The following is a 14,818-nucleotide window of genomic DNA, read 5'->3' as shown; positions in this document are numbered from 1 at the left end:
CCTCCGATTTAGGCGCGCCAACTGGAACCTTAACGTCTCCATCAAGTGCACTTTAAAATTACCTGCAAAATGAGTAGTTTAACACTTTAACTTCAACCCAACATTGTTTTTTTCACAGTGTACCGAGTATCAAGCCACTTCTCATTTATAGGTTATCCATGTTTTCAACGGTGTGTTATAATTAAAAAAAAACAAACACCGAGGGACTGAAAATTAGGTTGATGATTCACTGTGAATGCGTTTTTGACTAAACAAATATCGAATTTTTCTGGCGTCTGAAGATGGAGGACTCCGCAGCAGGTGGTGGTTCTGGAAATTTCAACCCATATGGAGGTAAAACTGTAGAAGAATGTGAAGATATGATCCGAAAAAAGCCTCAGAAGTAACTCTCTTTCTCTATCTCTTCATGGGGTTTTTGGTTTTGGAGATTTAACTCTTTATAATATTTGTTTTAAACAGCTCCAACAGTGAAGTTTCTGAAAGAGAATCTTGAGAAAGTTGGTTGTGCTATTAGGGAGAATTTCATTAAAGCTATCAAGTGTGATAATAAGATTGGTGGTGGATATTCTCGTGGGAAAGGGGCAAGTGAAACAATCTCCTTCGAGTTTCCAGTTAATTGTGAATGTAACTACATTGGATTGAAGTTTGAATTATACAATTGAGAAAAGTTAGGGTGATTTCCATGATTCAAAATTGGGGAGGCAAGAAAGAAATCTGTTGGAGAAAGTAATAATAATGTAACTGAGAAGAAGATACTTAGCTCAAAATAATGTTGTTGATGTTGCTGCACAGAAAATGTAGAGGCACGTAAACTACGCTGTCCTAAAGGCAATATCGCATGCCACTCCTCTGAGATGCTACAGCAGTTGGCGAGTCACCTCCAGGATACAACTACAGTTAGTACCCCTCAATGTAGCATACAATGAGGGTACCCTTAGAGCTTGGCAGAACTTAAAACAGTAGAAGAGATGTTTACAGAAAAACAGAGGGAGAGTAGAAGAGATGTTTCTCTGTGGTGTTTTACAGAAGAGATGATTCTTCTACTTGAGTGGAAAACACGTACCAAAAATTTCAGCAAAAAGATAGGATCCAAAAATTTCACCCACACCCGAACCGACCGAACGGCGGCGTGCTTCTATGCGAAGCACCGCGCGTACGGTAAAGGCAACCTTGCCCTAGTCTAAGCCTTCCCTCCAAGCACAAAAGTCTAATGACTCAAGGGCCATGCCCTTATAGCCAATTCTATGGTATTTATGTCTATAACTCTTTAGATTTTAGTCAATGTGGGACTATTGTTTTATCTATTCAAAAGAAAAAACAATTAATGGGCAATAGGTCTAGGGATCAAAACATAGTCCATGGAAAAATTGGTAATTTTAAAGCGTTTTTTCTAACAAAATCAAGTTTGAGTAGTTTTGGCATAAATTGAGGATTTAAAGTAGTCTAATTTTTGTTATTCATATGATTGTATTGTCGTCTGAGTTAACTTTTGTTCTGTAACCTTGTTTAGATGTGCACATTAAGTGCTTGCTTATTTGCTAATTAGCTTCTTTCTGTGGGTGTAGATAGTAGTATGTAGTAACCATATGAACTTGCAAGATGATGTGAATCAAGTGGTTATCCATGAATTGATTCATGCTTATGATGACTGTAGGGCTGCAAATTTAGATTGGACTGATTGCGCTCATCATGCGTGCAGTGAGGTAAACTCCATCCTGATATTCTTGCCGTGTTGAATTGTATATGTACCAATGGGTTGTGGAGTGCATCTATAATATCTGAAATAACTTCTTTTATTCTTGATGACCTATAGATTCGGGCTGGACATCTAAGTGGTAATTGCCACTATAAGCTTGAGTTCCTGCGTGGGTTCATGAAGTTACGAGGTCAAGAACAAGTGAGTTTTCCTTCTTTCCTATATAAAATAATTTTAAATAAATCATGCACTGGTTTTAGGCTAGAATAGTATCACTTTAAAAGCCTCTCTTGTAGCATGTTATCATTGTTATGTAATGAAAGTATAATTTCATACACGTCAAGTCTGAGCCTTGATGTTGTTTGAGATACAGCAAATCCTACGTTGTTCAACTGTGTATCCATTTGCTTTCGTGTTCGATGATCTTGCTAAATTTCCTTGTGGTTAGTAAATTCAGCATATACTTGGACAGCACTACACTTTTGATCTATGGTTGGGTGCTTCTTTGTTAAATAAAAAATATGAACGCAATGGATATATATAGTATGTAAGAGATGAGTGTTTGCACAGTTACACTGATCTATATCCTAGTCTTAATGTTATGACTTTGGTGCTTTTTGAAAATTTAAAATTATGATTATATGCAAGTAAAAGAGTTAGGAGGGTGGATGGTCATGACTAACCTCCCCTGTATGATTTTCTCTGAAGGAATGTGTAAGAAGAAGAGTTATGAAGTCAATGGCTGCTAACCCATATTGCTCAGGAGTAGCTTCAAAGGAGGCCATGGATGCTGTGTGGGATGTTTGTTACAACGACACGGAGCCCTTTGATAAAGCTCCTTGAAAGAAAAATGTTATTGCTGGGGTGGTTTTTGTTTTCCCTAATAATGAGAATTTAATCATTTAGAAACTCAGTTTTGTAGCATCGTTCTGAAAAGAACTATGTGCCTATACAAAGAGATTAGAAATTAGTCCCTGAGCAACCCCTTCTTGTGGTATCACTTGCCATGGTTGGAGGTTTTCACATTCATTATAATGAAATCCACTTTCTTTCTGGCACTTTATGTATTTTCCTGACTCATTTTGAGCACTCGGATTAACACATCAATTTTCAGTCCGTCATTAGGATTAACACATCATTTATACATTTTGAAAACAAACCTGATGATAAACACAGAAAAATTGACAAACGCCTAATATGTTGTAGGGATCTCGTTTCACTTCTTATCGGTTGTTCTTGTTGTCGAGAATTGACGTCAAGAAGTTCCAAGCGGGAGTGAATTGAGAAAGAAAATGTGAGTATTTACTTGAACTACATGGAAACTGCATAGCAGAAGCCTTTCCTGAGCCTGGGTATTTGCTCTTAAAGATGAGTTTATTGGCCGTCCACTTCCAGGTACAAGCTAAAGAACAAGATTTGGAAAATGTTTCCCAGCCCTCCTCCGACATTACACATTGCAAAACAGAGTGTTCCTGCAGTGAGAAGTCCTTCCCAAGAAGATGAAGATAACATTATATCATCCAAAGTTACTCTCCATTATCATTACAATTGCGCCTTCACAACCACAGATGCTAACAAGGTAATGTTGTAAATAAAATAACAAATATGACACCATTTCTTCCCAGCAATTTGTTTCATCCATAAAAAGAACGACCTCGTTTTCAAACTTGCCCAAACTTAACAAGTTCCCAACAGACCCAAGAAAGAAAGATATCCAGACAACAATGCATAAAAGATCGACAAAATTAAATATACAATTACATTTTAAAAATCAAATTGTAAATTTAAAAGAAAACTAAACATCAATCAAATTCACTAAGATTGTGGATGTGGAAGGTCGAAAACTAAGGGTACCCAGATGTTTATCTTTTAACAATCTAATTACAACAGGAGCACTTAATAGTTAGGTGTTCCTGAATGCACTTGTATAACTGGAACAACTAAAATTTTAACTAACCATGGTTCTATGTTAGATGATTGAGAGTACATGTTAGATATGCATCAATTGATACCCGAAGTAGATTAGTGGCCTCAGAGAAACTAGACACCTTTTATACCTAATACATTCCCTTGAAAACAGGATTCGTCCGACAGATACTTGCTCCATACTCCTCGTACTCTGCTTTTGTGTGGCAAGCCTGTGGAAAACATTGATTTTGAGTTTTATCGTTGATAATAGTAAAACTTGCAAACTTATCTTAACAAGAATGGATCAATATGAATGCAGAGAACATACTGCATAGAACTCAGGTGTTGATGCCAGAACAGAGCCTCCAAACCAAACTGCAAACCTCTGAATGGGATGGCTGACTACATTGACTTCCACTGGTTGTGACTGTATAATGCAATTCACAAATCAGATCTTTCCCATAAGAAAGAGCATAATTTTTTTAATCTTTCAGGAACAAAAGATAAAACTTACTTTAATTTCTCCACCAAGCCTTGTATCAGACACATGGAGCCGAGCATCTACAATCTTCTTTACATCTCTTTGTATTCTTCTATGAAAATCCTTGAACATGGTAGATCCTCCAGATAGAACAATATTCTGAGACAAGGAGTTAACCATCATTTTATGAGAAAACCTAAATAGATTCAACTATCGTATGAAGTTCTTAAAATATCAGGAACTGTAGCAGATGTAAAATACTGGAACATCACCACTTTAGTTGGTGGCGCACTAGAACAAATTAGATTGGTTACCAAGAGATCCCCAACATGTGACATTCACAATAACCACCTTGCTTCAGGATTATCCAAAGAGGAAATTAAACTACCATACCTTGTACAGTGCTCTTCGTGTGTCAATTGGCGCAGACTGAATGCACTTGTCTATCACGGATGGTACTGGAGTTTTAAAGTCGCTACTATATATTTCAGGATTGAAGAAAATCTGCATTCGATAACAATTTTTTGATCACTGAATCTAACTGGAAAAAAAAAAGCAAATAGGAGAACAAGAATTTATGCTGAGCATGTCTGTTGGTGTGAAGATATTCTCAACATTGACAAGAAGAAAAATGTAGGCAAAACAAACCTCAGGGCCGAGAAAGCGTTCATAGCCAACATCAAAAGAGAATGGTGCTCCTGTCCTAGGTTTAATCCCTCTCCATTGCTTGATGTACTTCGATGGTTCTTTGTCGTGCTTGTTATATTCCTGACCCAGTGATGATTGTGAACTATCATAAAGTACTCTTCTAAATTTATGTCTATCAAAAATATTAAAGAAACAAAAGAAAAAGGAGCTCTATTTTTGATCTCTATCCAATATTTCTTATGTAACAAGCAATGCTATAAAATATCAAACTGGTGTCTCCCTGAACACCACATCTCATGCAGTAAAAGTTGTCATTTGCCTCCTTGAATACAGAACGGCTAAATAAATAAAAAAAATCCTTCTTTGGTAAATAAAAGAAGTGTATAGTACTTACCTTGACTATATCTGAACAAGTGTAGCAATAGTTCTCTTTAACCTTCCGAGCTACTTCAAATGCGTCTTCGGGTGGTATAAGCTCCCCTCTTTCCTGAAGACAATAAAAGCAGCCATATATTGTTAACCATGCCATCAAACTCAGAATTCCATATACGATTACATTCTCTATCAAAAAAAGCAAACATATGTTAACAAGCTCGTAATAAATCTGGGACTCTGCCGACTTACCCGCATGAGCTGCTGGATAAATTGGGTAACATCCCTTCCAGCGATAGGTATAGATTTAATGCTGCTCCCGATAACATAACCCTCTGCAACAGGCACAATATGTGTAGCACCATCTCCAACATCCACTACAACTCCTGTCATTTCACACTGAGAAGGAGGTATTCGTCAATGTATAACATAATGACCATTTCCTAGGTACAACAGATTGACACATACACGAACAGGAGGTCAGTTCTGATCAACAATCTTAAATTTCTGAAAGCGTGGACCTAATTACTTAATAAGTCGTACAAACATGAAATAAAAACTATAACAGAATAGCCAGGAAAACCCAACCATAAAGCACTTTCCCAGGGCAAAGAAAACTGGAAGAGAAGTACATGATGCATCCCAACTGAAAAGGGCCAACACTCAATATTCCAACGCTCGGTATCTTTGCAATCCCACGAATAAACTCATCTTTAATTTGAGCTTGCTATATCCATTTTTCAAGCTAATCCTATTAATGCAGGATAACTACAAGACTCTGCCTGCTATCCAGGAAAATTTGCATGGCGCAAATGAAAATACCTTAATCTACTAGAAAGCAATAACAGGTTTGACTGTAGAGCTTTATATAAACATAAGTCAACGCATATGAAATTTTACGCACTTCGACAACAAGACTGCTATGCAAACAGTCCATTCAGCTAACAACTCTAGACAGTGGGGCAGACGAGATCATAACAAGAAACTGCTAACAGCTTTAGACAGCAGGGAATACGAGATTCATAACAAGAAAGGGTGTATGTAAGTGCGTCCGGCATGTTAAGGATCTAAACCATCCAACAGGAGCTGTCAATTAGTTGTACATAGAAAGAACTATTCAGATACCATCTTCCTTCGGTAGCTGCAAAAGCTTCACCACCTCATGCTCTCTCTTAGAGATCAAGATGCAACTCAATCAAATTTTATAATAGCTTCTACGCAATTAAGGCATCTTCTGCTCGTTTGCATCATGCAAATTTTTCCCGCACACCAAACGCTCTACACATCTCATTTGACTCGAACATAATCTGAAATTACCTTTTCTTAAGAAGAATGGCAATGTTTGCATATCATTTGACTTACACAGATCATTTGAAACTACCTTTTTCTAAGCTGAAAGAGGCAATTTCATAACCTAGCAAAATGTATTCTATGCTGCTACATCCTAGTAAATTCAGACTCATCATTGAGGTATATACTATACAATTAACTTGGAATTGTCAAATAGAGCTGCCTATTGGTTAATTTTCAGGTTCTAATTCGAATTCATATTCAATATACAGGACATATGATTATCTACCTTTTTAGTTATGATAAACTTCTTCTGAACCTCCATTTTTGCAAACACTACTTAAAGGAAATAGAACTTTGCAAAACAAATATGAAGCCTAAAACAACTAAAAATCAAACAATACCAACCTTGGAAGTGGTGTAACCCGCGGCGAGAGCAAGAACTGGTTGAACAGCGATATAAAGACCCGGAACATTAAACGTTTCAAACATGATTTCTCCAGTATATTCACGGTTTTCAGGTGGAGTAAGTGGACTTTCTGTAAGTAGAAAGTAATGATCTTCCGGGTCACATCTTAAGTAATTGAATATACATTGTTGCCAAAATCTTTCCATTGCATCCCAATTCTCAACCTGACCATGTTGAATTGGATGACTTAAGTTATAACTACTACTCGATCTCGACCTTGATACAGCTTCCTCCCCTATATAAAAATCAAGATCTGCCATCACACCAGCACTATGTTGTGCTAACCAATTACTTCCCTTAACTGAACCTCTTGGTTGATTAAGAAACGACTCATTTACAGCGACAACAGTTGGTATTATAAAACACGGTTCTACATTACCAGCAAAACCCATTTTAGAATAGCTGAAAATTAAGACAAACAATTCAGTGAAAAACGGGCAAAAACAAATTGGCAAAAGAAAGAAAACCATAAAGAAATTATATCAAACAGGTTATGGGTGTTAAGAATTACCCAGTTCCATTATCAATAACTACAGCAGGACGAGATGCAGCGGCATCCATTGAAAGTAAAATTGAGTGGATCCACAGGTGAGATCCGATATGGGTTCTAGGGTTAGGATCATATTCTTGGTATCGATAACGAATTTAACTTAAATTCAAAGCGAAAACTATAACTCAACAACTCATTCTTAGTTTCAGATATGAATTCATCCATTTCAACTAATTACAACACTACTCATCAACTTCTTCATGAATATAGTTGATAATGGATTCTTTTAGAATTCATCACCATTGAAATCTGACGACTTCTCTTGTTTTTCTCACTCTGTCTCTAGAAATTCAGGAGATATTATTATGGGGTTTGATTGAAATTGGTTATGTTTTTTTTGGGTTTGATTGTATTTTGTTTGTGGTGGTACCCAACCTAGATTTGGTTATACAGAAGATAATTTGGTACCTCCTCATAAGACGTAAAGAGTAATATTTGTAATGCTCTTTTAAGTGTACACCGTTTGATTAATTGAAAATATGGTGGTTTATGGATCTGACGTTGAACAGGTTCGTGGCTTCAAGACAGAGTGATTGGTACATGATTGTAGAGTTTTTTCGACAATCCTTATGCAAAAGGGTAGTGACTACTGGCTGGTGAGACGTTGTAGCACGTCTATATCTTATGCCCATGGGCTTCTTCCACTCCTTTTTCTGTTATTTTCTTTTTTTTATTTTTGGTCTGCTTCTTCTTTTCTTTTCTCATTCCCGGTCACGTACGGCATATTTGGATACACATTCACATTCAGAAGTAGAGCTGCACATACTCCGGTACGGCCCGGTTCTCCTATGGAACCGGTCCATGTACCTGGTGGGGAACCGGTCCCTGTACCTGGTGTTGACCGGTACTGAAATTTGAGTACCGATACCTGTACTTGTACCTGGTGTTGTACTGGTACTCCGGTACCGGTCCGGTACAAGTCCGGTACCGGGTTTTTTACCTGAAAAGAAACAATTCAAAATACTAAAAATAACGTTTCCAATTTTCCATAAGTTCAACGTTTCATAAGTTCATAATATTAAAAACAGTTCATTCTGTTGCATATTTTCAATTTCCATAAGTTCATAATACTAATTAGATTATTCTAAGTACTTAAACAGCTAAACTGCATTGCTTTGTTCAGCTGAACCAAAGCACCATTTTCTCACCAACTCATCCATCCAGTCATCAAAGCACCACTTCTTCACTGCATTGCTTCTGTTAAGCTGAGCCACTACCTGCAACTACCAACTCCTTATGTACCTTCCTGCCTGCAACAACAACAATATATACCATTCAGTTTTATCCCCACAATACATACTCAGCATCCCCACATCAACAACTTCAAAAATGCATCATTTCTTAAGAGATTGCAATCAGTACTACTTTCATATGCATACAAAGAAAGTTGTTTCTACTCCTATGTATAGTTATTGTGTCCTGTCTCGAACAAAGTTTTCAAGAATAAATTTAAGGAAGTTGTTACATAAGAAAACAACCTTAAAAAAAGACTACACAGAAAGCTACCAACCTTGCTGTTGGGATTTTATGGACATCTATTCAAATGCTTTTGTAATCCAGCAGTGCCATTTACTTCATTGTGAGCAGCCTATCTTCTGTGGCAATGATGACATTCAGCATGAGTATCATTTATCCTAGTCATTTCCAACCAAACACTTGATCTCACTTTGCCGTGCTTCTTTTTGCTATCTCCAACTTCAACTGCTTCAGTTGTACTTGTTGGAGTTGCAGTTTCAGTTTCATCATTTGTGTGAGATGCATCTTGAGAGGATGATCCAACCTCTATGTGTTGAGTTGTACTTGTAGTCGGAGTTGCATTTGATGTGGAATCTAACAAACATAAAATACAAACACAATGTTAGACTGAGATAAAATAATGCAATATAAGGAAAAACATTAACTGAGTAACTGTCGAAAAGCAAGAACATACAATAATTGAGGTAAAAATTCAGACTATCAAATTTCAGTCATTATTAAATAATGGTAATTTACTAATTTGTCAGAAGATGTAGAGTACCCTGCATTTGCTACTCTGCTAGTTAAATGAATCTGTAAAAGCTTTCAAAAGCAATGAAACAAGACTAAAAGGGTTTAGAAACAGCCATGTATTTTCATTCAAAAGCTCAAGCACCAAATTACAAATCGAGGGCATCACTGGTACTCCGCTAGTATGAAAAAAGAATAGAAAAGAGAAGTTCAAGCCAGACGCACTAAAAACCCCAAATCAATCTCATACAGAACGATATTCAAACAAACCCTAAAAACACCAAATCAATCTCATACAGAACGATATTCAAACAAACCCTAAAAACCCAAAATCAATCTCAAACAAAACAATATTCAATCAAACCCTTAATCAATTTCAAATCGATTCAAACCCTAAATCAATCCATGAAGATTCAAACAAATTGAACAAGAAGATGCAGAATAGTTACCTGAGACTCAGATATGGTGAGGAAGAAGAACCAATCGAAGTATCGAACAGAGAGAAGAGTTAAGAAGAGATGTTGTTGCTGCTCTTCGAGAGAAAAAAAGAAGAATAAGATGAATGAATTGATTCTCGAACTCGATAGTCTATTAGACTATACCTAGTAAGGACGGTTGAGATTAAATCTATATCTAGATCTTACGGCACACATTAACCGGTACTTATGGTCCGTTTCAACTCCGGTCCTCCCCAAAAACCGGTGTATGTACGGGTGTAGACCGGTTCTCAACTTCCAGTACCGGTGTCTGTACCGGCTACACCGGTTCCGGTCCGGTCCCGGTCCGGTATTTCCGGTTCCACTCCGGTCCAGGTCATCTCAACCGGTTCTTGTGCATCCCTATTTAGAAGTAGTTTTTCGACTTCAATAAGTTAAAAAATAAGAAAACTACTTTGAGTGGAAAATTCAGAACGACTTCTAAAAGCAGAAAAATCAACTTTTTGTGGAGCAAAATATTTTTGCTTCTAACTTCTACGCTATTTCTGCTTCTAGTATCCAAACGCACTATTAGGTAATTGTATCAATGTAGTCATTCTTAGCTATCTCGGCTAACATCTAGCTAACATATTCGATTTTGGCGTCCAAATGAGACGATCCATGTAACTTCCGCGATCCGTGATTTCAATGAGACTTTTGCCCTAACTCGGACTAACTTACCGAGATTTGAACAAGAAATTTTGGTCTGACTCGGTTCGCCTCGGCTTGACTTGGTATACACATAGTTGCAGTCACAAAATTTGACAAAATTGCTAAGGATCATTCCAAGAATTTCACCGAGTTTAAGTTGTCCCGGTGTGACGTTGATTACACTGATTTGTGTGTAATTTGTGACGTAATATTGATGTTTGTGGGTGAAAACCGTTTCTGCTGATTTTGGTAATTTCGGGTGTGTGGATGAGAAACGAATCTAAACCCTAAACAATGCACTGCACGGGAGTACTTTTGATTCGAGAGATCAATCTGTACAATTCTGGCCTAAACCAAGAAATGGTCGTTCCAGGCTTGCTTCGGTCACAAAGTGAAGGAGAAGGGTTGGTCTTAGGGAGGGAAGCGAAGAGACTGTTGAGACCAGAATCGTTGATTCTCAAGGTGTGGTTGTTTATGACTTGTATCTGAAAGTAGAACTGGCTAGCAGAATGGAAAGCTACCAGGTGATTTCTAGATACTGTATTGTTGCCGGCCAAAACTTGTTTTTGGTGATAATAGGTGAAGCCTATTTATACAAGTCATATTGAAACGTACCCTGGTCTCGCAAGAAGTGGAAACGATTGAGTGGTGGAAGAATAGAGTAACGTGTAACCGTCAGACGTTATGCTTCCATGATGAGGGAAGTGAATTCGTGTAACCATCAGTCATTACGCTTCCATGATGAAGGTAATGAATTGTTTACACCGTTACTTTTCACCACCACTAATTGTCCTACTTCATGACACTTTCTTGTAACAGGTGCATTGCACGCCGCACGCTGTAAACCGCCAGACCAATACCCTGATGAGTATCCCCAGTTTGTGACATGTTTGATGTCTCGGGTGTTTTCGTGGAAAACGTGTAACAGGTTGCTATGTGTGGCAAGTCAAAGTCAAGAGACTTTGCCATAGGAAAATAGCATGTGATGCTATTAGGCTTGCCTTGATCGGCCGCCTAAAACTTGCCACAACTCCGTCAGTTTGGTGGCGAACTTGAATGGCTGAGATTACATCTCATGAGGAAGGGTAGTCGTTGATTATGGCCACATATTTGTTGTGTAGCAAAGTGACTCCATTAGCATAGTGGCGCCTGGCGTAGCGGGTTGCCTGGGGCTTGCCGCAAGTCCGTCAGTTCAGTGGCGAACTTGGATGGCTAAGATTGCATCTCATGAGGAAGAGTGGTCATTGATTATGGCCGCATCTTGTTGTATAGCGAAGTGACGCCATTGGCATAGTAGTACCTGGTGGAGCCATGGCATAGTGGCATGCCAATGGCGTAGCCGTGGCATAGCGACATGCTAGTATCCGTGGCATGGCGGCATGCAAGTAGCGCTGTGGCATGGCCACGCCTGTGGCGTTGTTGTATAGCCAAAGATAAGATTTGGCTCCGTAGCCAAAATTAAGGCTTAGCGGCGTGGCCAAGGCTAGGATTTGGCATCGTGGTAAAATTAGGGCTTCGCGGCGTGGCCAAGGCTAGGATTTGGCGCCGTGGTAATAATTAGGGCTTGGCGGCGTGGCCAAGGCTAGGATTTGGCGCCGTGGTAAGAATTAGGGATTGGCGGCGTGGCCAAGGCTAGGATTTGGCGTCGTGGTAAGAATTACGGCTTGGTGGCGTGGCCAAGGCTAGGATTGGGCACCGTGGTAAGAATTAGGGTTTGGCGGCGTGGCCAAGGCTAAAGTGGCATGTTACCGCGTCAGAGTGGCATGTTGGCATGCCGATCAATATGTTATTGTGGTAAGGCGCGTTTGGCTTGCCAGTATGGTGGCGCGTCAGGGTGCATTTGGCCTTTAATGTATGGTGGCAAGTTCAGAGTGGCTTGATTGGCCAAGGAAAGGGGTCAGCCAAACATAAGGCGCGGCTATACTTCTGGTGAAAGTGTGGCGGCTTTAGAGAAACCTGATTGGTCGATTAAAAGAGGGTCGGCCAAGCATGGAGTGGCTACACTTCTGGTGAGAGTGTGGCGGCTTTAGAGCGACCTGATTGGTCGATGGGAAGTGGGGCCGACAAGTATGGGCCCAGCCACAACTTATGTGTGTGTGGCTAATTTTAGGTGACACGATTGGTCGAGAGAAATAGGGCCGGTTTAGGAAGGGGCGTGACCAATGACAAGTGGCGCCAGTTGGCCTAAGGCGTGGCCACGCCTCCCTTTGCTGCTGCGGCTCCCTGTTTTCTGATTTTGAGCAAGGTTTTGCACCTGCTAATCCATGGAGGATTGATTACCTAGTTTGCCTAGGTTTAATTTCGACGAGCAAGGTTTGATATACTGCGCGAGGCATAAAAACCCTAACTTTTGCAAGTTATTCAAGGTAATTGATTGAATTTTATGTGTTGGCGCAGAGTTATTTTAAGTTTATTGCCAGAAAGCAACATGTTTTTTCTGATTTAATACCTTATGCAAATACCTTATCCTTGATATTTGGAAATTCGTGCTACTCTGCTGCGAGTGAACACAAATTGTCATGCATATCAACATTAAGGGTTCAGCCGGAGAACATATCATAGAAGGAATTCAAAGGAACTTGAATATAGGCGAGGCGCCGAACTTTACAGAACATCTGGGATGTTTGCTACATTCGCCAGTCTGGATAAATTTCATGTAAGTATATTGAACGGCTCAATAAATATGTCGGGGGAGAGGTTAGCACTCACGGCACCGTTTCCTTACAGAGTGACGTTACATCAGATGTAAGGTTTTACGATTTCAACCCTAAGCTAAAAACCACCATCAACATTAAATCCCTTGCTTAGCACGTAACATCGGCGTTGTTGCGGGGTAAGCATGAGATGGTGACAGACAAGAGTAAAATCGAAAGGACAAGACGTGAAGAGATTGCCGAGGAAATTCAACTAACCTTTAGCGGAAGGAATGAGGAATCTGTGATCCCTGTATTGGTGGTTTTGCATAAATTCGGCTTGGCCATGGGGTATTGGCATCAGCGCTGCAGCTTTGGCTATTGATCAGCAGAGGTGACATTGCAACTTGGCACGCGAAACGGGCGCTGGTTGTCTAGGAAAGGTAGATGGCGTGGATACCTTGGAATGGTGGATGGCGCGGCTTGTTTGAAGTAGCGGATGGGCGCGGATAGCTTGGAGTGGCGGATGGCGCGACTAGCTTGGAATGGTGGAAACTGGCTTCAGTCCGCGGAATGGTGGAAACTGGCTTCAGTCCATGGAATGGTGAAAATATGGCGCTGGAACTTTGGCTACCAAAGGGTGATGATGGCGCTGGAATTTTGGCTACTAAATGGTGATGATGGCGCTGATGGCTTCAGTACGTGAAACGGTGGAAATGGCACTTGGAAGGCTTGCTGGATGGATCACGGAATGCTGGAGCGTTGGCGTTAACTTAACCGTAGAGTGATGGAGCCATGGAGAGTTGGCTTGACCACGGAGTGCTGGAGCCATGGAGAGTTGGATTGACCACGAAGTGCTAGAGCCATGGAGAGTTGGCTTGACCACGGAGTGCTGGATCCATGGAGAGTTGTAGGTTGAGCGACTGGTGTTCCTCGTGCTGGCGCGCTGCTGGTTCGGTCATGGAGCGGAGATATTGGCACACTACTTATTCGACTATGAATCATGAGTGTGGTGCGCCTAGTCATCTATTCACGTTCATGGAGCAATAAGGAATCCTTATTCTGTTCAAACTCTAGAAACTGCGTTCGTATGAAAAGGGGTATCGACTCTCTTCTGTTTTGTTGTTCGTCCGGCTCTGTGCTTTCGTCTGCAGCGTCTGGCTTCTCTTCGTCGTTTGTTCGCGGTGTTAGAGCGAGTATTAACGGCAACAAAGCAATATCCAATAGTTATAATCAGGAGTAAGGCGAGCCAGGAGAACTCAAAGTAGGTACTCTCGCATGTAGCCACCCAAAAGTACCATCGATCTTCTCCAGAATGTGTGATAAGGTTCTAACTCCAGAAGAATGAGTATTTAACCTCTCCAATGGATTTTAAAATTTACCAAACTCCATTACACTCTTGGGATGGATGGATGAAATATATGCTCGGCAATGATCATGTCAGGGCTAATCTTGGAGATTGTGGTTGCGTTGTTGGTCCATCCTTGACGTTAGGTTATTTGGTGCATGGACTTTGTGATTGCGACGATGATATGCCGTGGATGCTTGTATGGTCGAAATCTTCTGGAACCATTGGGCGAAATAGATGAGTTGAGAGGCGCTTCGTTGTAGATGTGCTGCTACCAGGACTTCATTCCAAGCAACATCCTTTGAACCAT

The 14,818-nt window shown here is 40.0% G+C and overlaps 1 protein-coding gene and 1 pseudogene across 1 annotated transcript; one reads left to right on the top strand and one right to left on the bottom strand.

Annotated features, from left to right (window-relative positions):
• Window positions 1-233: 233 nt before the first annotated feature.
• Window positions 234-2,539, top strand: LOC113293639 (annotated as a pseudogene).
• Window positions 2,540-3,314: 775 nt separating this feature from the next.
• On the bottom strand, window positions 3,315-7,749 carry LOC113299451 (actin-related protein 3-like). Its single transcript, XM_026548468.1, has 9 exons — window positions 7,376-7,749; window positions 6,804-7,266; window positions 5,358-5,504; window positions 5,128-5,220; window positions 4,734-4,853; window positions 4,479-4,589; window positions 4,119-4,244; window positions 3,933-4,031; window positions 3,315-3,834 (listed from the first exon to the last, which is right to left on the bottom strand). The coding sequence occupies exons 1-9, from the start codon at window positions 7,423-7,425 to the stop codon at window positions 3,754-3,756; spliced, it is 1,290 nt and encodes a 429-aa protein (XP_026404253.1). The 5' UTR covers window positions 7,426-7,749; the 3' UTR covers window positions 3,315-3,753.
• Between the last annotated feature and the right edge of the window lie 7,069 nt (window positions 7,750-14,818).

This window comes from Papaver somniferum, chromosome 7 (assembly GCF_003573695.1).
Source record: "Papaver somniferum cultivar HN1 chromosome 7, ASM357369v1, whole genome shotgun sequence".
Taxonomy (NCBI): Eukaryota; Viridiplantae; Streptophyta; class Magnoliopsida; order Ranunculales; family Papaveraceae; genus Papaver; species Papaver somniferum.
The sequence above is the reverse complement of the archived record's forward strand: the minus strand, read 5'-3'. Positions and strand labels throughout refer to the sequence as shown.

Coding starts and splice junctions, on each gene's coding strand:
- LOC113299451 (XM_026548468.1), bottom strand. CDS start 7,425: ATGGATGCCGCTGCATCTCGTCCTGCTGTAGTTATTGATAATGGAACT. Junction 7,267..7,375: donor GTTATTGATAATGGAACTGG/GTAATTCTTAAC, acceptor CTTAATTTTCAG/CTATTCTAAAATGGGTTTTG. Junction 4,245..4,478: donor CACGAAGAGCACTGTACAAG/GTATGGTAGTTT, acceptor TCCTTGTCTCAG/AATATTGTTCTATCTGGAGG.